This window comes from Diorhabda sublineata, chromosome 4 (genome assembly GCF_026230105.1).
Source record: "Diorhabda sublineata isolate icDioSubl1.1 chromosome 4, icDioSubl1.1, whole genome shotgun sequence".
Lineage (NCBI taxonomy): Eukaryota > Metazoa > Arthropoda > Insecta > Coleoptera > Chrysomelidae > Diorhabda > Diorhabda sublineata.
In genome coordinates, this window is record NC_079477.1 from 36,035,756 (window position 1) to 36,059,707 (window position 23,952).

General features: G+C 28.0%; 1 protein-coding gene across 3 annotated transcripts in view; it reads left to right on the plus strand.

Moving 5' to 3' along the window:
- LOC130443150 (transcription factor GATA-4-like) overlaps positions 1–23,952 on the plus strand; it is an 83,956-nt gene that overhangs the window by 54,547 nt on the left and 5,457 nt on the right. For all 3 annotated transcript variants that reach the window (XM_056777647.1, XM_056777648.1, XM_056777649.1), the window contains exons 4-5: positions 9,592–9,698; positions 16,138–16,386. In XM_056777647.1, coding sequence (XP_056633625.1) covers positions 9,592–9,698; positions 16,138–16,386 — 356 coding nt within the window. The remainder of the gene's footprint in view (positions 1–9,591; positions 9,699–16,137; positions 16,387–23,952) is intronic.

Below are 23,952 nucleotides of genomic sequence, written 5' to 3' on the forward strand. Positions count from 1 at the left end.
TAGTGAATAATATAGGGTGAAACTACTTGTATAGCCACCATAAGCCCATATTACTAGTCATGTTTCTTCTTTAATAGCCTTATTCGGTTTTTTTTGTGTCTTACCGATATAATCTGGTGGATATTCAAAGGGTTAAAGGTCTGGACTAATTACTGGCCGTTCAGTGTCATTTATCGTACATATTGTAGTCTATTGACTGAATTTTATGATAAATAATTATTTGTTTCATTATCTATGGTATTATTGTAAAAATAATGTCCTAAATTGAGAAATAATTAACTAAGCATTTCACTTAAAAGGTGGATAACGTCTAAATTATCGAAAAGAGGTGTTCACTTCAATTTTAAATGAAGATAGAGATAAAACCAAATCTTTTCGTTAATTCTTATCTATTTAATGGTTTCCTCTAACTAGTTTTTAATATTATTCGTTTGGTATAGAGAAAAGTCTATATTTGTATGTCCAACTACGTTTACTTTTGGTATTTGTTCTTTTTCTTTAGATTTTTAACATTTTAAATGTCTCTTTGGACTTATGACATTGTTTCCAAACCTTTTTGACACCTTTGGTATCCAAAAAAGACATGGCTACGACCTTAATGGCCAAGAAAATAGTTCTGGATATCTCTTTGGACTTATGACGCTGTTTCCAAACTTTTTTGACACCTTTGGTATTCAAAAACGATCTTAGAGATCAAGAAAATAGTCTTTCATGACTCTTTGGACTTTGGACACTGTTTCCAAAGGTTTTTACACTTATCTAGCTGTCTCTTTGGACTTATGACACTATTTCTAAACCTATTTGACACCTTTGGTATCCAAAAACGACCTTAATGGTCAAGAAAATAGTGTTTTATTAACTGTTCGGACTTGGTACACTATTTCCAAACCTTTTTGACACCTTTCTTATCCAAAAACGACCTTAATAATCAAGAAAATAGTGATTGATGACTCTTGTGACTTTGGACACTATTTCCAAACATTTGGTATCCAAAAAGGACATGGTTACGACCTTAATGGTCAAGAAAATAGTTCTGGATATCTCTTTGGACTTATGACAATGTTTCCAAACCTTTTTGACACTTTTGGTATACGAAAACGACCTTAATGGCCAAAAAAAATAGTGTTTTATGACTCTTGTGACTTTGGACACTATTTCCAAACATTTGGTATCCAAAAAGGACATGGTTACGACCTTAATGGTCAAGAAAATAGTTCTGGATATCTCTTTCGACTTATGATAATGTTTCCAAACCTTTTTGACACCTTTGGTATACAAAAACGACCTTAATGGTCAAGAAAATAGTGTTTGATGACTCTTGTGACTTTGGACACTATTTCCAAACATTTGGTATCCAAAAAGGACATGGTTACCACCTTAATGGTCAAGAAAATAGTTCTGGATATCTCTTTGGTCTTATAACAATGTTTCCAAACCTTTTTGACACTTTTGGTATACGAAAACGACCTTAATGGCCAAAAAAATAATTTTTGACTGTTTCTTTGGACTATTTCCAAAAGTTTACGACATCTTATTGTACTTCAAGTATTATATTTACGTAACTTTTCCTTGGTTTATTCAATTGAGGATTAAATTCATTTTTTTCATATTTTCCTGACGATATAATCGATTTTAGGGAAATTTTGACATACCATATCACAAAGACGCCATCTAATAATAATCTTAGAAAGTAATATTCACTTTTTCGCGACATACCGTATACATTTTATTTATTTAATTATATAACATACGTCACGGTTGTTTATTTACGTATTTTACGTCGCTTAGGTCAGTGTATTTAAATAAAAAAATTTGCTTATAATATTTGTAACACAAAAAGTAAATAAAAAATAAACCTAACCAACCTTAACATTCGAAAGAAAACGAAAATTCATAAACAAATATTATAAATGTTTCAATACTAGTCATAAAACACTCGATTTTATCTAAAAAACACCATATACACTGTCGGCTAGTGTATACGTGTTTTAAACGTTCCAAAAAAATTATACGCGCTCTTTCCATGACGAATGTTTTAGTTCCAACAATCTAAAGTATTTAACTGGAGATGTTCAGTTTTTTAGGTTATCCAAGGTGGGTTAGGTGCCGAGGAAATGAGTTTTTCCGTGATTTTCCGCACTGGAAGGTTCTTCGGAACGATTTGGATTTAATAACAATATACTATAATAGGGTGTAATGACATATCGTTCGGAAAACCTCGGCACCTAACCCACGATGTATTACAAAATAAAACGAACTTTTCCAGTTCAATGTTTCAGACTGAAAGGACGATGACATTTGTCAGGAAAGAGCGCGCATAATTTTTTTTTGAAAACTTTGTAGTACTGTACAGGGTGTTGTTATATTAGTGATTTTTTAACAAAATATAGTGTTTTATGACTACTATTTAAACAATTTTTTTATAAATGTCATTTCCGTTAGACAATTGACAATTTTCGTGGGAATATTGACAATTTTCAAAAGTTAGGACCTCGAATTGATCAAACTAATAAAAAATTCGAAATTTTCGTTATAAAAATTCGCCCTCCCCATAATTTAGTTTAATATAACACCCTGTATGTTTTATACACTACATGGAACGTTATTTTTTCAAAAAATCCAGTTTTCATGGGAATTTCGACAATTTTCAAAAGTTAGAACCTCGAAGTGATCAAGCTTATAAAAAATTCGAAATTTTCGTTATAAAAAATTCCCTTCCCCATAATTCAGTATAATATAACACCCTGTATGTTTTATAAACTACATTGAACGTTATTTTTTCAAAAAATCCAATTTTCATGGGAATTTCGACAATTTTCAAATGCTAAGACCTCGATTTGATCAAGCTTATAAAAAATTCGAAATTTTCGTTATAAAAATTTCTCCTCCCCATAATTTAGTATAATATAACACCCAGTATGTTTTATAAACTACATGGAACGTTATTTTTTCAAAAAATCCAATTTTCATGGGAATTTCGACAATTTTCAAATGCTAAGACCTCGATTTGATCAAGCTTATAAAAAATTCGAAATTTTCGTTATAAAAATTTCTCCTCCCCATAATTTAGTATAATATAACACCCAGTATGTTTTATAAACTACATGGAACGTTATTTTTTCAAAAAATCCAATTTTCATGGGAATTTCGACAATTTTCAAATGCTAAGACCTCGATTTGATCAAGCTTATAAAAAATTCGAAATTTTCGTTATAAAAATTTCTCCTCCCCATAATTTAGTATAATATAACACCCAGTATGTTTTATAAACTACATTGAACGTTATTTTTTCAAAAAATCCAATTTTCATGGGAATTTCGACAATTTTCAAAAGTTAGAACCTCGAAGTGATCAAGCTTATAAAAAATTCGAAATTTTCGTTATAAAAAATTCCCTTCCCCATAATTCAGTATAATATAACACCCTGTATGTTTTATAAACTACATTGAACGTTATTTTTTCAAAAAATCCAATTTTCATGGGAATTTCGACAATTTTCAAATGCTAAGACCTCGATTTGATCAAGCTTATAAAAAATTCGAAATTTTCGTTATAAAAAATTCCCTTCCCCATAATTCAGTATAATATAACACCCTGTATGTTTTATAAACTACATGGAACGTTATTTTTTCAAAAAATCCAATTTTCATGGGAATTTCGACAATTTTCAAATGCTAAGACCTCGATTTGATCAAGCTTATAAAAAATTCGAAATTTTCGTTATAAAAATTTCTCCTCCCCATAATTTAGTATAATATAACACCCAGTATGTTTTATAAACTACATGGAACGTTATTTTTTCAAAAAATCCAATTTTCATGGGAATTTCGACAATTTTCAAATGCTAAGACCTCGATTTGATCAAGCTTATAAAAAATTCGAAATTTTCGTTATAAAAATTTCTCCTCCCCATAATTTAGTATAATATAACACCCAGTATGTTTTATAAACTACATGGAACGTTATTTTTTCAAAAAATCCAATTTTCATGGGAATTTCGACAATTTTCAAATGCTAAGACCTCGATTTGATCAAGCTTATAAAAAATTCGAAATTTTCGTTATAAAAATTTCTCCTCCCCATAATTTAGTATAATATAACACCCAGTATGTTTTATAAACTACATGGAACGTTATTTTTTCAAAAAATCCAATTTTCATGGGAATTTCGACAATTTTCAAATGCTAAGACCTCGATTTGATCAAGCTTATAAAAAATTCGAAATTTTCGTTATAAAAATTTCTCCTCCCCATAATTTAGTATAATATAACACCCAGTATGTTTTATAAACTACATTGAACGTTATTTTTTCAAAAAATCCAATTTTCATGGGAATTTCGACAATTTTCAAATGCTAAGACCTCGATTTGATCAAGCTTATAAAAAATTCGAAATTTTCGTTATAAAAATTTCTCCTCCCCATAATTTAGTATAATATAACACCCAGTATGTTTTATAAACTACATGGAACGTTATTTTTTCAAAAAATCCAATTTTCGTGGGAATTATGACAATTTTCAAAAGTTAGGACCTCGAATTGATGAAACTAATAAAAAATTCGAAATTCTCGTTATAAAAGTTTCCCTTCCTCATAATTCAGTATAATATAACACCCTGTATGTTTTATAAACTACATTGAACGTTATTTTTTCAAAAAATCCAATTTTCATGGGAATTTCGACAATTTTCAAAAGTTAGAACCTCGAAGTGATCAAGCTTATAAAAAATTCGAAATTTTCGTTATAAAAAATTCCCTTCCCCATAATTCAGTATAATATAACACCCTGTATGTTTTATAAACTACATTGAACGTTATTTTTTTCAAAAAATCCAATTTTCGTGGGAATTTTGACAATTTTCAAAAGTTAGAACCTCGAAGTGATCAAGCTTATAAAAAATTCGAAATTTTCGTTATAAAAAATTCCCTTCCCCATAATTCAGTATAATATAACACCCTGTATGTTTTATAAACTACATTGAACGTTATTTTTTCAAAAAATCCAATTTTCATGGGAATTTTGACAATTTTCAAAAGTTAGGACCTCGAATTGATCAAACTAATAAAAAATTCGAAATTTTCGTTATAAAAGTTTCCCTTCCTCATAATTCAGTATAATATAACACCCTGTATGTTTTATAAACTACATTGAACGTTATTTTTTCAAAAAATCCAATTTTCATGGGAATTTCGACAATTTTCAAAAGTTAGAACCTCGAAGTGATCAAGCTTATAAAAAATTCGAAATTTTCGTTATAAAAAATTCCCTTCCCCATAATTCAGTATAATATAACACCCTGTATGTTTTATAAACTACATTGAACGTTATTTTTTCAAAAAATCCAATTTTCATGGGAATTTCGACAATTTTCAAATGCTAAGACCTCGATTTGATCAAGCTTATAAAAAATTCGAAATTTTCGTTATAAAAAATTCCCTTCCCCATAATTCAGTATAATATAACACCCTGTATGTTTTATAAACTACATTGAACGTTATTTTTTCAAAAAATCCAATTTTCATGGGAATTTCGACAATTTTCAAATGCTAAGACCTCGATTTGATCAAGCTTATAAAAAATTCGAAATTTTCGTTATAAAAAATTCCCTTCCCCATAATTCAGTATAATATAACACCCTGTATGTTTTATAAACTACATTGAACGTTATTTTTTCAAAAAATCCAATTTTCATGGGAATTTCGACAATTTTCAAAAGTTAGAACCTCGAAGTGATCAAGCTTATAAAAAATTCGAAATTTTCGTTATAAAAAATTCCCTTCCCCATAATTCAGTATAATATAACACCCTGTATGTTTTATAAACTACATTGAACGTTATTTTTTCAAAAAATCCAATTTTCATGGGAATTTCGACAATTTTCAAATGCTAAGACCTCGATTTGATCAAGCTTATAAAAAATTCGAAATTTTCGTTATAAAAAATTCCCTTCCCCATAATTCAGTATAATATAACACCCTGTATGTTTTATAAACTACATTGAACGTTATTTTTTCAAAAAATCCAATTTTCATGGGAATTTTGACAATTTTCAAAAGTTAGGACCTCGAATTGATCAAACTAATAAAAAATTCGAAATTTTCGTTATAAAAATTCGCCCTCCCCATAATTTAGTATAATATAACACCCTGTATATTTTCGAGCCTATACCATACATTTTCAAAATTAATTCAATATTTTGACAATTTTGACAATTTTTTCAAAGTTACCTTCACAAATGGAATGAAATTTTGAAAAAAATTACAATTTTCGAAATAGAATCCCTTCCCCATAACCGAGTAGTACCTGGTGACGAAGTCGTACTGGCCGCTGGTCGTCAGTCATTCAAACTCGGTACCAAGAGTGTGAAGGTTGTGGGTGTGTGCGCGTGTGGGTTTTAGCTCGAACAAGCTCGTTGTCTATGGATTTGAATTTTTTGCAACAGCACAAGTTAGTTAACTTTTTTAATTTTATTTCTTCTTTTTTTGTTTTTTTTTTTTGGTTCTATTAGAATTTTGAGTTCGCAATCGTTATCGTTTGATACGAACGTGGATGATTTTTATTTTGGTGAAACGAGTGAATGTAATTGTTTTTTTTTTGAAAATTAATTCGAAGGTAATTTTTGGTTTTGATTTTCTTAAATCTCTATATTCTTTTTAATTTTTTTTTTACGTATTAAACAGTATAAAGCAAATATCTGCTTGAATATTCTAGAAAACATAAAAATTTTTCCAGGTTCCTCATTAAAAATTATCTGAATGATCGATTTCTGCTCTTTTATATACAGTATGTCCCAAATAATTAACAGAAATTTGATTCAAACTTAAGTTTGATTTCTATAATAACTTTCTTCGATTTACATAAAATTTCATCTCCGAAATTATTAGATTGTCTATTATACTCAATTTGGATGAGTATCAGGAGTGTTTTATATACAGGATGTCCCAAATAGTCGACTGGAAACTAAGAGAAATTTGATTTAAACTTAATTTTGTTTTCTATGACAATATTTTTCGATTTTCGTGAATTTCTATTTCCAAAATCAATAAATAGTCTTTTAATAATCAATTCAGATGATTATCAGATATATTTTATATACAGAATGTCCCGAAAGTCGCGTAAAAACTAACAGAAATGTGATTCAAACTTAAATTTGATTTATTTTATCCTTATATCGATTTTTGAAAATTTTTTGTTCCCAAATACATGAATTGTCTTTTAATAATTAATTCAGATAAATATAACATATATTCCATATACAGAATGTCCCAAAACGTGAGTTTTAAAACTCACAGAAAGTGGATTTAAACTTAAATTTTATTTCTATGATTCTTATTTCGATTTTCGTAAATTTTTAGTTCTAAAAATTGTTGAATTCTCTGGTAATAATTCATTTAGATAAATATAAAATAATTTTATATACAGATTGTCTCCAATAGTAAGTTAAAACTAACAGAAATTGGATTCAAATTATGATTTCTATAATGTATTTTCGATTTTCGTGAATTTCTATTTCCAAAATCAATGAATAGTCTTTCAATAATCAATTCAGATGGTTATCAGTAATATGTTATATACAGAATGTCCCTAAAGTCGCGTGAAAACTAACAGAAATGTGATTCAAACTTAAATTTGATTTATTTGATCCTTATTTCGATTTTTGAAAATTTTTTGTTCCCAAATAGATGAATTGTCTTTTAATAATTAATTCAGATGAATATAACATATATTCCATATACAGAATGTCCCAAAACGTGAGTTAAAACTCACAGAAATTGGATTCAAACTTAAATTTTATTTTTTTTATTCTTATTTCGATTTTTGTAAATTTTTAGTTCTAAAATTGTTGAATTCTCTATTAATAATTCATTTAGATGAATATCAAAAAATTTTATATACAGAATGTCTCCAATAGTAAGTTAAAATAACAGAAATTGGTTTCAAACTATTATTTCTATAATGTTTTTTCGATTTTTAGGACTTTTCATTTCCAAAATCAATAAATTGTGTTTAAATAATCAATTCAGATGATTATCAGATATATGTTATATACAGAATGTCCCTAAAGTCGCGTAAAAACTAACAGAAATGTGATTCAAACTTAAATTTGATTTCTTTGATCCTTATTTCGATTTTTGAAAATTTTTTGTTCTCAAATAGATGAATTGTCTTTTAATAACTAATTCAGATGAATATAACATATATTTCATATACAGAATGTCCCAAAACGTGACTTAAAACTCACAGAAATTGGATTCAAACTTAAATTTGATTTTTTTGATCCTTATTTCGATTTTTGAAATTTTTTTGTTCCCAAATAGATAAATTCTCTCTTAATAATTAATTCGGATGAATACGAGTATAAGGTATATTTTATATACAGAATGTCTTAAATAACTAACAGAAACTGGATTTAAACTTAAATTTGATTTCTTTGTTTTTTTTTCGATGTTCGTAAATTTTTAGTTCCAAAATTGTTGAATGCTCTATTAATAATTCATTTAGATGAATATCAAAAAATTTTATATACAGAATGTCTCCAATAGTAAGTTAAAACTAACAGAAATTGGATTCATTCTTAATTTTGATTTCTATAATGTTTTTTTCGATTTGTGTGAATTTTCATTTTCAAAATCAATAAATTGTCTTTCAATAATCAATTCAGATAGTTATCAAATATATTTTATATACAGAATGTCCCTAAAGACGCGCAATAAAGACGCGCAAAAATTAACAGAAATGTGATTCAAACTTAATTTTGATTTCTATAATGTTTTTTTCGATTTGTGTGGATTTTCATTTTCAAAATCAATAAATTGTCTTTCAACAATCAATTCAGATAGTTATCAGACATATTTTTTATACAGAATGTCCCTAAAGTCGCGTAAAAACTAACAGAAATGTGATTCAAACTTAATTTTGATTTTTATGATTCTTTTCTTCGATTTTCGTAAATTTTTATTTCCAAAATTGTTGAATTGTCTATCAATAATTGATTTGAAGAAATATCATATGCGTTTTATATACAGTATGTCCCAAATAATTAGTTAAACCAACCGAAATTTGATTCCAATTTTATTTTGATTTCTAACATTCTTTTTGTCGATTTACGTAAGTTTTTATTTCCAAAATTGTTAAATTTTCTATTGATACTCAATTTGGATGAATCTTAGTAGTGTTTAATATACAGATTGTTCCAAATAATGAGTTAGAACTTGATAGAAACTTGATTCAAACTTATCTCTCAAATTTTATGGTCCTTATTTTGGTTTTACGTAAATTTTTATTTTCAAAATTGTTGAATTGTCTATTAACGATTAATTTGGAGAAATATCAGGTGTGTTTTATGTACAGAAGGTCCCAAATAGTGAGTTAACACTAACAGAAATTTGATTCAAACTTAATTTTGATTTTTATGATCATTTTTTTGGATTTCCGTAAATTTTTCTCAAAATTGTTGTTAAATCGTTTATTAACACTATTCGGATGTATGTTAGGTGTGTTTTATATACAGAACGTCCTAAATTTCAATTAAATTAACATTATTCTTCAAAAGTCGAAATTTCGTAAAATTTATCATCAAAATTCATTCCAGCCCCTTGTATTCGAGAGGAACGGGTGCTTATACCACAAGTACCATGCCATATTATAACAGTTCCCCGGAACTTACCCCCCAATCATCACAATTATGGGCCAATAATGGTAAGTACATTTTTTTTTTCGACTCCGTATATATAATTATGACTATTATAAATGATTTTTATGAGGTTTATTTTAGTTTTTTTATCAAATTTTATGAAAAAAATTGTTTTTTCCCCATTTTTTTATATTTTTTTTTGAATTAATTTGAAAAAAAATTATAGAACTTTTTTTCACGTAAATAACTGTATGAAAATAACAAAAAAAATTAATTTAATTTACATTAAGATCAAGCATCTTTGGAAAAAATTTGGAAAAATATATATATACAGCGTGTCCCGAAAATTCGTCGTTATTTAATTTTTATGATTATTTCAATCACCCTCGTATGTATGAGACTTTTTTATGGAATTTAATGGAATGACATGGTTTTCCTCTTCATCTATTGGATTTTTGTTATAAACAGTAAGTAATTTCATTATCGATTTAATTATCGTTAGTCGATCACCTTGAATTTTGAAATCGGAAAATTTTGAAAAAAAAACTTTTTTATTAAAATAACATTTTTTATACGAAGAAATCTCGAAAACTGAACGAATAAAAGGGAAAAAAATGATAATTTTTCTAGAAAAAGTCGATAGCAAAAAAGGAAAATAATTTTGAAAAAAACAAACGACACGAAAAATTGTATACACTCTGTATATAGATAAAAAGTGAATGAATCCTCATTCATTTTCTCCAATATATATCGTATAATTTTTGAATTAATTGTAACATAATTCACAAACATGCATATACAGGGTGAGGTAAAAAGTAAATTAATATTGAAAAATATCAAAAATTCGCTGCTATTTTATAATTCTTCCAAGAAATTGCCATTTAAATAACAAAAACTGATGAATTTAAGAAGAAAATACTTCAAAACATACCAAAAAATAATTTAGAAAAAAATAAAAAATAGACGAAAATTTTAAATTAACTTTTCACCTCACCCCGTATACAGATATTTGATGATAATTGATTCAATAATTATCAAAAATCATTGAATTTCTAAGAAGAATTGAATCACCAGTAAATCATATACAGGGTGTTAATATAACCATTAGTATATAAAAATACTAATATCTTGTTAACCACCCTGTATAATTGGATAAAATTACATATTGGCAAGAGCACGATTATAATACGAAAATATATATGGAAAATATTTATACAGGGTGTTACATTTCAAAGAACGCGTTTATTTTATTTATATAAATCAATATATTTTTTATATATGATCAAATAGACGTAGTAAAAATACACCCTGTATATTGTAATCTTGTAATATTTTTTTGTGTAAATTATCCTTTTAGATACACGAAAATATGTCCTCAAAAATGAGTTATTTAATTTTTTTTTAAATTTTTTATCAATATTTTGTTGGTCTGCTGTTTATTTTTCATTCCTTTTCGTCTCAAATCCTTAATTTTATCGTTTTTCGTCCTGGAAATCCTTTTTTTTGTGTTTGATTTCAATAATAACAAGAAATAAATCCTTTATCAAAAAATTTAACTAACCCATTCTTTTTTTCATTCTGTATCACCCTGTATTAGTAGTTCAGATCTTTGTCTTGTTTCGCTATTTTCCAAGTCCTCAATTTTCTCGTTTTTCGTCCTGGAAATCCTTTTTTTGTGTTTTATTTGAATAATAACCAGAAATAAATCCTTTATCAAAAAATTTAACTAACCCATTCTTTTTTTCATTCTGTATCACCCTGTATTAGTAGTTCAGATCTTTGCCTTGATTCGCTATTTTCCAAGTCCTCAATTTTCTCGTTTTTCATCCTGGAAATCCTTTTTTTGTGTTTTATTTGAATAATAACAAGAAATAAATCCTTTATCAAAAAATTTAACTAACCCATTCTTTTTTTCATTCTGTATCACCCTGTATTAGTAGTTCAGATCTTTGCCTTGATTCGCTATTTTCCATGTCTTCAATTTTCTCGTTTTTCGTCCTGGAAATCCTTTTTTTGTGTTTTATTTGAATAATAACCAGAAATAAATCCTTTATCAAAAAATTTAATCATTCCACTTTTTTTTTCATTCTGTATCACCCTGTATTAGTAGTTCAGATCTTTGCCTTGATTCGCTATTTTCCATGTCTTCAATTTTCTCGTTTTTCGTCCTGGAAATCCTTTTTTTGTGTTTTATTTCAATAATAACAAGAAATAAATCCTTTATCAAAAAATTTAACTAACCCATTCTTTTTTTCATTCTGTATCACCCTGTATTAGTAGTTCAGATCTTTGCCTTGATTCGCTATTTTCCATGTCCTCAATTTTCTCGTTTTTCGTCCTGGAAATCCTTTTTTTGTGTTTTATTTAAATAATAACCAGAAATAAATCCTTTATCAAAAAATTTAATCATTCCACTTTTTTTTTCATTCTGTATCACCCTGTATTAGTAGTTCAGATCTTTGCCTTGATTCGCTATTTTCCAAGTCCTCAATTTTCTCGTTTTTCGTCCTGGAAATCCTTTTTTTGTGTTTTATTTGAATAATAACCAGAAATAAATCCTTTATCAAAAAATTTAATCATTCCACTTTTTTTTTCATTCTGTATCACCCTGTATTAGTAGTTCAGATCTTTGCCTTGATTCGCTATTTTCCATGTCTTCAATTTTCTCGTTTTTCGTCCTGGAAATCCTTTTTTTGTGTTTTATTTCAATAATAACAAGAAATAAATCCTTTATCAAAAAATTTAACTAACCCATTCTTTTTTTCATTCTGTATCACCCTGTATTAGTAGTTCAGATCTTTGCCTTGATTCGCTATTTTCCATGTCCTCAATTTTCTCGTTTTTCGTCCTGGAAATCCTTTTTTTGTGTTTTATTTAAATAATAACCAGAAATAAATCCTTTATCAAAAAATTTAATCATTCCACTTTTTTTTTCATTCTGTATCACCCTGTATTAGTAGTTCAGATCTTTGCCTTGATTCGCTATTTTCCAAGTCCTCAATTTTCTCGTTTTTCGTCCTGGAAATCCTTTTTTTGTGTTTTATTTGAATAATAACCAGAAATAAATCCTTTATCAAAAAATTTAATCATTCCACTTTTTTTTTCATTCTGTATCACCCTGTATTAGTAGTTCAGATCTTTGCCTTGATTCGCTATTTTCCATGTCTTCAATTTTCTCGTTTTTCGTCCTGGAAATCCTTTTTTTGTGTTTTATTTCAATAATAACAAGAAATAAATCCTTTATCAAAAAATTTAACTAACCCATTCTTTTTTTCATTCTGTATCACCCTGTATTAGTAGTTCAGATCTTTGCCTTGATTCGCTATTTTCCATGTCCTCAATTTTCTCGTTTTTCGTCCTGGAAATCCTTTTTTTGTGTTTTATTTAAATAATAACCAGAAATAAATCCTTTATCAAAAAATTTAATCATTCCACTTTTTTTTTCATTCTGTATCACCCTGTATTAGTAGTTCCGATCTTTGTCTTGATTCCCTCTCTCAACTGATAATGAAATTCTATCCTGTAGTAGTCCTGCAGGACTAATTACTATCCCAGTATATCCAATTTTCGTCCTTAGACGAATTTCATCATTTTTCTTTTCCATGCCGTTAATTTTGTTTCATTCCCATTTAAATTAAGTCCTTTCTTCCTTCCATCGCTCCTTATAATATCCTAGACGTTGTTTCAAAGGATTTCCATACATTTTAACGAAAAATAAATTGGATATCATGATATAGTCAATTATCATGTTTTACATCGATTGAATAAATGCAAAAATCTAATCAATGACGTTTGTTGTTCGATTACATCGAAATTGTGACTCATCAGTATCAGATAACTAATATATACAGGGTGTTTCAATAGTTTTTTTTACTACATCTCGTAGAATTCGGAAAAAAACTGCCAAAAACGATCTGTTATCGTTTTTATTTTGGTTATTTAATGAAATAAATCATTTTTTTTTATAACTTCAGTATACAGGGTGAGTTAGAACCATTATTATGTTCGTCGTGACTATTTAACAGAACTTTTAATTGTGGATTGAATTTATTTTTTTAAAAAATGGTATTGAGACGAAAAAAAAGGTTATCGAATATGCATAAATTGCATAAAGTTCAATGGGTTATCCCAAATTTTGAATTGATCCCGATAAACAGTATGACGAATCGACGAAAGTGATTTTTTTTTGACAAGATTTCATTTATTTTTAATTATATTGCGATAGGGAGGAATTCTTCCCGATTGTATGGGTTTTATTAAGTAATAATATTTTGAATCACCCTGTATTATATTGTGAGGAATAGTACTAATGGAAAGATGAAAAAAAAATATATTTTTTAGGGGGTCGTTGGTTGAAAATAGAGAAGTTAATGAAATAAAATACTGACAGGTTTTTTTAAAGATAATAAATCAGGCGAAAATACCCCCCCCCCCTCCAATAAAAAAAATTCAAAAATCGCAAATTAGTGGAATTTCATCATTTTATTATGAATTTTCTGATATAATATACAAAAATAGATTAAAATTGACGAGGGAATTATTTAAATTCATTTAAAAACGTTGAAATTGGAAATTGACCCCCAAAATTTTGGAAAAAAATTAGTAAAACCTGCACCTTCGTGAATTTTTTGGAATAAACTGAATAATAGTTGGAATAAAATGAAAAAATACTCTCATCTACTTAAAAATGTTAAAATTGGAAATATTACCCCCCAAAATTTGAAAAAAATTTATTGAAAATTGTAGATATATGAAATTTAATCATTTTATTATGATTTTTTTAAAGAAATATACAAGAAGAAATGAAATATAATCAGAGAAAAACTTTTATTTGCTTATGAATATTTGAATTGGATAATTTAGTCAAAAATTCCCCCCAAAATATAAAAAAATTGTGTAATTAAATCTTCATATTGCAGTTTTTCTAAAAAATGATGGAAAATTAAAAAAATATAATCCAAAGTATACTGAATCGGCAAAATTTGATAGTTTAGTCATAAATACCCCCCCAGAAACTAATAAAAATTGTAAATTATTCTAATTCAATTATTTTATTGCATTTTCGAAAGTAGAAGACAGTTATAGATTAAATATAGTGAGAAAAATACTTCTATTTACTAAAAAATAATAAATTACTCAAGAAATACCCCCTAAATGTTAATAAAAACAATCCAACAGTGCAAATTAGTGTAAATCAATCACTTACTTGTTACAAATCTAAAGAAAAATACAAAAATTTTATAAAATATAAGGTAAAAAATTTTTTTTTTCACATAGGATCAATAAAATTGGATAAACTAATTGTAAATACCCCCCAAAATTTGAAAAACTCGTGTATTTAAATTTTTATATTGTGAATTTTTCAAAAAAAAATTCAGAATATAATAAAATGCTAAAATGTCAAAAACGGATAAATTGGTAGAAAATACCCCCCAAACCGCGAAAAAAACTGTAAAATATTTCAAATTTGTGTAACTTTTATTATAAATTTTTATAGAATATCATAGAAGAAATGTTAAATCTTCAAAAATTGATAGATCAGTAATAAATACCCCCCTAAATTTGAAAAACTGCAAGTTTTCTAAAGAAAAGTCTAAACATAATAAAATATAACAAAAAATAATTTCATTTACTTAGATACGTGAAAAATTCGCTAAATATAAAAACACCCACCCCCTAAAATGTGTTAGAATGTTTGAAAATATAGCGAAAAATAATTTCATTTACTTGGGAACGTTAAAATTCGATAAATATACTAAAAATACCCCCCAAAATTCGAAAAAAGTTACTAAAAATTGCAAATTTGTCTATTTTGATTTTTATATTGTGAATCTTCCAAAGAAAAATAAAAAAATAGACTGAATATAATAAAAGAAGTCAAAATGAAACGTCAAAAATGGATAAATCAGTAATAAATACCCCCCAAAATTCCAAAAAAAACTACTAAAAATTGCAAATTCGTCTATTCTGATTTTTATGTTGTGAATTTTCCAAAAAAATGAAAAAATAGTAGGAAAAATGTAGAAACGTCAAAAATGTATAAATCAGTAATAAATACCCCCCCAAAATTCGAAAAAAAAACTACTAAAAATTGCAAATTCGTCTATTCTGATTTTTATGTTGTGAATTTTCCAATGAAAAATGAAAAAATAGTAGGAAAAATACAGAAACGTCAAAAATGTATAAATCAGTAATAAATACCCCCCAAAATTCGAAAAAAAACTACTAAAAATTGCAAATCCGTGTATTCTAATTTTTATATTGTGAATTTTCCAAAGAAAATAGTAGGAAAATGCAGAAACGTGAAAAATGGATAAATCAGCAATAAGTACCCCCCAAAACTCGAAAAATTTACAAAAAAATTAGAAATTTGTGTAATTCAACGCTTTTATAACAAAATTTTCAAAGGAGAATAAAAGATACATACAAAACGACTAATATTATAAAAATTTCGAAAAATATCAAATTTCTCGATGATTTTCTTCTTCTTTTTCCACACAACAGGAGTCAACACAACCGGAACGTTGTCTCTACCAGAAGACTACCCAAAAGTAACATCTTCTTCGACTTCGTTACCAGGTTTCAGTAGACTACCAACGACCTTCACCAACAATCACAGCCACCATCGCAGCAATACCTACTTACCCAACGCCATCTATGGCGATTGGCCGGGTTACGCCACCGACCAATACAATCTCAATTCGACCAATCAAAGAACTCGACCGATCTCGGCTGCGGCATCGTTATCTGCAAGTAAGTTTCCGGATACTTGGATTTTTTACAATTTTTTCGAGTTTTTTCTCAAAAATAACATTGATGATGTAAATATACCATTCGAAACTTAGTCAATTCATATTTTAAAAATTCAAAAGTTACCGAAATATTTGTTGTAATACGAAGATGATTTTTTTGTACGAAACGTCGTAAAAATATGAATCGATGATGGTTACTTCAAATAGTAACGAAACGTCGTTTATATATTTCGATAAGAATAGGGAAAAAAATGTTTTTTTATGATTTGACGTTTTTTTTTTTTCGAAAAACAATTAACCATTCCGGATTCTTTTTGTATAAAATTCTCGGAAATGGTATTGATGATGTAAATATTTCATTAGAAACGTCGTGCTAGATTTTTAGTTTTCTAATTTTCGAATTTCTAGTCTGTTCAATTCCCAATTCTGGTTTTCTAGATTCTTTCATTTTTAATAACTGTTTTTCTAGCTTTTTTGTTTTTTTTATTGTCACTTTCTAGACCCCCCATTTCCAATTCTAGCTTTCTAGTCTCTTCGTTTTTAATTCTAGCTTTCTAGATTGTTTCTATTCTAATTTTCGCTTTCTAGACACTTTTCGTTTCTAATTTCAGCTTTCTGGGCTTTTTCTTTTTCTAATTTTCGCCTTTCTAGACTTTTTTTTCTACATTTTGCCTTTCTAGACTCTTTCTGTTTCTGATTTTTGTTTTTCTAGATCTTTTTTCTTTCTAAACTCTTTTTATACTTAGTCCTCACTCTCTAGATTCTTTCCATTTCTAATTTTTGCTTTCTAGACTCTTTATATAGACTTCTAGTCTTCTAGACACTTCTGATTTCCAGTTTTAGTTTGTCTGAACTTTTCTTTTTCTAGATCTCGCTCTTTTTTCTTGTTTTTCTAGACTTTTTCTTTGTAATTTTGTCATTTCTAGAAATTTTAGTCCCAATTATCGCTTTCTAGACTCTTTCTATTTCTAAATTTCGCCTTTATACACTTTTTCCTTTTTTTGGCGCTTATAGACTTTTACTTTTTTTTATTTTTGTTTTTCTAGACTTTATATTCTTAATTATCGCTTTCGAACCTCTCCATTTCGAGTTCAAGCTTTCTAGTCTCTTTATTTCCAATTCTAGCTATCTAAATTCTTTCTATTTCTAATTTTCGCTTTCTAGACTCTTTACATCGACTTCTAGTCTTCTAGACACTTTTCATTTCCAATTCTAGCTTTCTAGCCTCTTCGTTTTTAATTCTGGCTTCCTAGATTCTTTCTATTTCTAATTTTCGCCTTTCTAGACTTTTTTTTCTACATTTTGCCTTTCTAGACTCTTTCTGTTTCTGATTTTTGTTTTTCTAGATCTTTTTTCTTTCTAAACTCTTTTTATACTTAGTCCTCACTCTCTAGATTCTTTCCATTTCTAATTTTTGCTTTCTAGACTCTTTATATAGACTTCTAGTCTTCTAGACATTTCTGATTTCCAGTTTTAGTTTGTCTGAACTTTTCTTTTTCTAGATCTCGCTCTTTTTTCTTGTTTTTCTAGATTTTTTCTTTGTAATTTTGTCATTTCTAGAAATTTTAGTCCCAATTATCGCTTTCTAGACTCTTTCTATTTCTAAATTTCGCCTTTATACACTTTTTCCTTTTTTTGGCGCTTATAGACTTTTACTTTTTTTTATTTTTGTTTTTCTAGACTTTATATTCTTAATTATCGCTTTCGAACCTCTCCATTTCGAGTTCAAGCTTTCTAGTCTCTTTATTTCCAATTCTAGCTATCTAAATTCTTTCTATTTCTAATTTTCGCTTTCTAGACTCTTTACATCGACTTCTAGTCTTCTAGACACTTTTCATTTCCAATTCTAGCTTTCTAGCCTCTTCGTTTTTAATTCTGGCTTCCTAGATTCTTTCTATTTCTAATTTTCGCCTTTCTAGACTTTTTTTTCTACATTTTGCCTTTCTAGACTCTTTCTGTTTCTGATTTTTGTTTTTCTAGATCTTTTTTCTTTCTAAACTCTTTTTATACTTAGTCCTCACTCTCTAGATTCTTTCCATTTCTAATTTTTGCTTTCTAGACTCTTTATATAGACTTCTAGTCTTCTAGACATTTCTGATTTCCAGTTTTAGTTTGTCTGAACTTTTCTTTTTCTAGATCTCGCTCTTTTTTCTTGTTTTTCTAGACTTTTTCTTTGTAATTTTGTCATTTCTAGAAATTTTAGTCCCAATTATCGCTTTCTAGACTCTTTCTATTTCTAAATTTCGCCTTTATACACTTTTTCCTTTTTTTGGCGCTTATAGACTTTTACTTTTTTTTATTTTTGTTTTTCTAGACTTTATATTCTTAATTATCGCTTTCGAACCTCTCCATTTCGAGTTCAAGCTTTCTAGTCTCTTTATTTCCAATTCTAGCTATCTAAATTCTTTCTATTTCTAATTTTCGCTTTCTAGACTCTTTACATCGACTTCTAGTTTTCTAGACACTTTTCATTTCCAATTCTAGCTTTCTAGCCTCTTCGTTTTTAATTCTAGCTTCCTAGATTCTTTCTACTTCTAATTTTCGCCTTTCTAGACTTTTTTTTCTACATTTTGCCTTTCTAGACTCTTTCTGTTTCTGATTTTTGCTTTTCAAGACTCTTTCTTCTTCTAATTTTTGTTTTTCTAGATTTTATATTTTCAATTATCGCTTTCTAGCCTTTTCGTTTTTAATTTTCACTTTCTAGACTCTTTACATCGACTTTTAGTTTTCTAGACCCTTTTCGCTTCCAATATTAGCTTTCTACACTTTTTCTATTTCTAATTTTCGCCTTTTTACACTGTTTAGTTGTCAATTCAACCTCTCTAGACTCGTTCCATTTCTAATTTTCGCTTTCTAGACTATTTATATCGACTTCTAATTCTAGCTTTCTAGACTTTTTCTTTTCCTAATTTTAGCTGTTCTACACTCTTTTTTTCTATTCTCATTCTCATAATCTATCTCTCTAGGCGTCGTTTAGCAGGTTTTTAGTTGGAATTCGCCTTTTTTTCCAAAAAAATTGACAATAACCTTTGAAATTTCTAAATTCATGTTCGAAAACAGTACTGAAGATGTTAATTTCAAATACGAAACGTCGTAACGATAGTTTCCTCATTTAGACGACGACGTTTCGAGTCAAAACCACTCGGGGGAGGAATTTAAAATGTTAAAAGGAATGTTCTTCAATTTGTAAGTGCTACAGAGATACAAAAAACCACACGCAGGCTTAATATGTAAAAGAAACCGAATAAATCCCATGAGGTGACGCCCCTTATCTGTTTTCTATCATTTCGCACACACACACACACACACACACACAAAAACGCATCTATTACCACACGAATATTCGTAATACGAGGGGTGTACTAGATGAAAAACATTTATTTCTTTCTAAGAAATGAGTTTTTTCACTTTTCCTCGTATTAATAATTTTTTATACATTAGCGCCGAAAAATTGCGTGAAAATCTTGGAAAAACTTTTTTTCTAGAATCTCTCTTTTTCTCATTTTCGTTATTCTAGACTTTTTCAATTCCCAATTATCGTTTTCTAGACTTTTCTTCTTTTAATTCTTTTGTCTTTCTCTACTTTTTGTTTCTAATTTTCGCTTTCCACACTATTTACATCGATTTATAGTGTTTCAGACACATTTTGTTTCCAATTCTATATTTCTGGACTCTTCTCTTTTCTAATTTTCGTCTTTCTAGACTTTTTGATTCTCAATTATCGCTTTCTAGACACTTTATTTTTCTAATTCTTGTTTTTTTAGATTTTATGTTATCTATAATCGTTTTCTAGACGCTTCTTTTCGATTTTCTTTCTATTTGCAATTTCCGCTTTCTAGGCTTTTTCTAGTGTTTTGGACTCTTTTTATTCTCAAGTCTATAGTTTTCTAGACCCCGTCTTTTTCTAATTCTTCTTTTTCTAAACTTCTTTATCTCATTTCTTACTTCAATTAATAGTCATTTATTCGGTTTTAACTTTCTAGATTAATTTTATCCATGGTCATAGATTTCTAGTTTTGAAAATTTATTTAAAACGATTTATCGCTTTCTAGACACTTTTATAACCCGTCCTTGCTTCTTTTTTTTTCATTACACTCTTTCTAGACTCTTTCTATTTATAATTCTAGTTTACTTAAGTTTTTTCCCCAATTCTGTCTTCCTGAAATCTTTCTATGACTATTTCTAGCTTTTTAGTTTTCTTGTAGCTCCAGTTCTTATTTTCTAGAATCTTTTTATTCAATTAAAGCCATCTCGATACTTTCTTTTACTTTCTAGACACTTTATTCCCAATTATCACTTTATATATTTCTATTCTTAATTTTCACTTTCTAGACTCTTTACAACGAATTCAAGTTTTCTAGATACTTATTCTTTCCAATTCTAACTTTTTAGAATAGAATTTTTCCCAATTCTAGCTTTCTTTTTTTAAATGTCGTCTTTCTAGATTCGTTCTATTCTAGCTTTCTATTTCTAAATGTCGTCTTTCTAGATCAGTTCTATTCCCAATTCTAGCTTTCTTTTTTTAAATCTCGTCTTTCTAGATTCGTTCTATTCTAGCTTTCTATTTCTAAATGTCGTCTTTCTAGATCAGTTCTATTCCCAATTCTAGCTTTCTTTTTTTAAATGTCGTCTTTCTAGATTCGTTCTATTCTAGCTTTCTATTTCTAAATGTCGTCTTTCTAGATCAGTTCTATTCCCAATTCTAGCTTTCTTTTTTTAAATGTCGTCTTTCTAGATTCGTTCTATTCTAGCTTTCTATTTCTAAATGTCGTCTTTCTAGATCAGTTCTATTCCCAATTCTAGCTTTCTTGTTTTAAATCTCGTCTTTCTAGATTCGTTCTATTCTAGTTTTCTATTTCTACATGTCGTCTTTCTAGACTAGTTCTATTTCCAATTCTAGCTTTCTTTTTCTAAATCTCGTCTTTCTAGATTCGTTCTATTCTAGCTTTCTTTTTCTAAATGTCGTCTTTCTAGACTAGTTCTATTCCCAATTCTAGCTTTCTAGATTTTTCATTTTCTAGTTTTCTAATGACAAAAATACATGAGTTAGTTAAAGAAACCAAAGAAAAGTTACGTATATATCCCCCAAAAAATACTTTCTGCTACTAAGTTCGATAAAATGATTTAGTTCGGTTTTCAAAGTTGATAATCGTTCCGATAAGTATCCCCATTGTTAAATGAATTTCCCCGTATATTCTATCGGTAACCCGATACGAAATGATACGGCGCCTACCCTTATTTTTTTTAACCTCAAAGAAATGGTCTAGATCTTTAAACACCCCCATAAATCTTGCAAGACGTTTCGCCAATCGAAGAAAAAAAAATACAAGCAAAAGGATTTTTTTTACAAAATTTCGAGAGACTCTCTTTGATTTATTTCGTCGCGTTCAACACTTCGCATACGGGGTCAAATCGTTTCTTGCGACAACGGCAGCCATCTGGTTTGAAGAGGTTAGGAATGACGTTCGGTGTCTGGCCGACCGAGAATTTATAGGCGAAATTCGATATTCCGATGTCTTAAAATCGGATTTTGTAATAAATTTTTTTTGTTTTCGAAAACGAAAACTGAAAAATTAAATTCGTATCACGCGAATTTAATAGACACAACAGTTGCATTTATAAACAAACATCGTTTAAAATAATGATGGAATTGAATAATGTGCCGAGTCATCGTTGGGCTTCTTCGAAATCGGCTGCTATAAGATGCAATTCCGTGGGATTTTTTTTCTTTTTTCGTTAAATATCTTTACGAGGTTCGTACGAAAAATAGGAAACGGAAACGCGTTTTCGGTTTGCGAAGTTGTAATTCTTTTTAGAAAATGTTCGGTTTTCAAATTCGCCTTTTTATAATTCTAGTTTTCTAGGCGCTTTTTGTATACTGTCGTTGTTCTTTAGACACTTTTTTCCAACCTTTGCTTTCTATATTATTTCTATTTCTAATTTTCACTTTCTAGACTTTTCAGTTAGCAATTCTCGTTCCCTAGAATCTTTATTCACAAATTTATAGCTTTCCAGTCTCTTTCTATTTCTAATGTTAACTTTCTAGAACGTTTTCTTGCGTAATTTTCACTTTCTAGACTTTCCAGTTAGCAATTTGTGCTATCTAGAATCTTTATTCACAATTATAGCTTTTTAGACTTTTTCTTTTTATAATTTATCACTTTCTAGAATCTTTCTTTTTCGAATTTTTACGTTCTAGACTCTTTTCTTGTCTAATTCAAGTTTTCTAGACTCTTTCTATTTCTAATGTTAACTTTCTAGACCCTTTTCTTGCGTAATTTTCACATTCTAGACTTTTCAGTTAGCAATTCTCGTTCCCTGGAATCTTTATTCACAATTATAGCTTTTTAGACTATTTCTATTTCTAATTTTCACTTTCTAGTCTTTTCAGTTAGCAATTCTCGCTATCTAGAATCATTATTCACAATTATAGCTTTTTAGACTTTTTCTTTTTATAATTTATCACTTTCTAGAATCTTTATTTTTCGAATTTTTACGTTCTAGACTTTTTTCTTGTCTAATTATAGCTTTCTAGACTCTTTCTATTTCTAATGTTAACTTTCCAGACCATTTTCTCGCGTAATTTTCACTTTCTAGACTTTTCAGTTAGCAATTCTCGTTCCCTGGTATCTTTATTCACAATTATAGCTTTTTAGACTTTTTCTTTTTATAATTTATCACTTTCTAGAATCTTTATTTTTCGAATTTTTACGTTCTAGACTTTTTTCTTGTCTAATTATAGCTTTCTAGACTCTTTCTATTTCTAATGTTAACTTTCCAGACCATTTTCTCGCGTAATTTTCACTTTCTAGACTTTTCAGTTAGCAATTCTCGTTCCCTGGTATCTTTATTCACAATTATAGCTTTTTAGACTTTTTCTTTTTATAATTTATCACTTTCTAGAATCTTTATTTTTCGAATTTTTACGTTCTAGACTTTTTTCTTGTCTAATTCTAGCTTTCTAGACTCTTTCTATTTCTAATGTTAACTTTCTAGACCCTTTTCTTGCGTAATTTTCACTTTCTAGTCTTTTCAGTTAGCAATTCTCGTTCCCTGGAATCTTTATTCACAATTATAGCTTTTTAGACTTTTTCTTTTTATAATTTATCACTTTCTAGAATCTTTCTTTTTCGAATTTTTACGTGCTAGACTCTTTTCTTGTCTAATTCTAGCTCTCTAGACTCTTTCTATTTCTAATGTTAACTTTCTAGACTCTTTTCTTGCGTAATTTTCACTTTCTAGACTTTTCGGTTAGCAAATCTCGGTTTCTAGACAATTTCTTTTCCTAATTATAGTTTTCTAGATTCTTTCCATTCCTATTTCTAGCCTTTTAGACTATTTCTATTTCTAATTTTCACTTCCTAAACGTTTTTCGTTCTCAATTCTCACTTTATAGACTCTTTTTTTTTTACAATTTTTGTTCTCTAGACATTTTATTTCCATGATTCTAGCTTTCTAGACTTTTTATTTTTCTAATTATAACTTTCTAGACTTTTTATTTTTCTAATTATAACTTTCTAGACTTTTTATTTTTCTAATGATAACTTTCTAAATTCTCTCTAGTTTC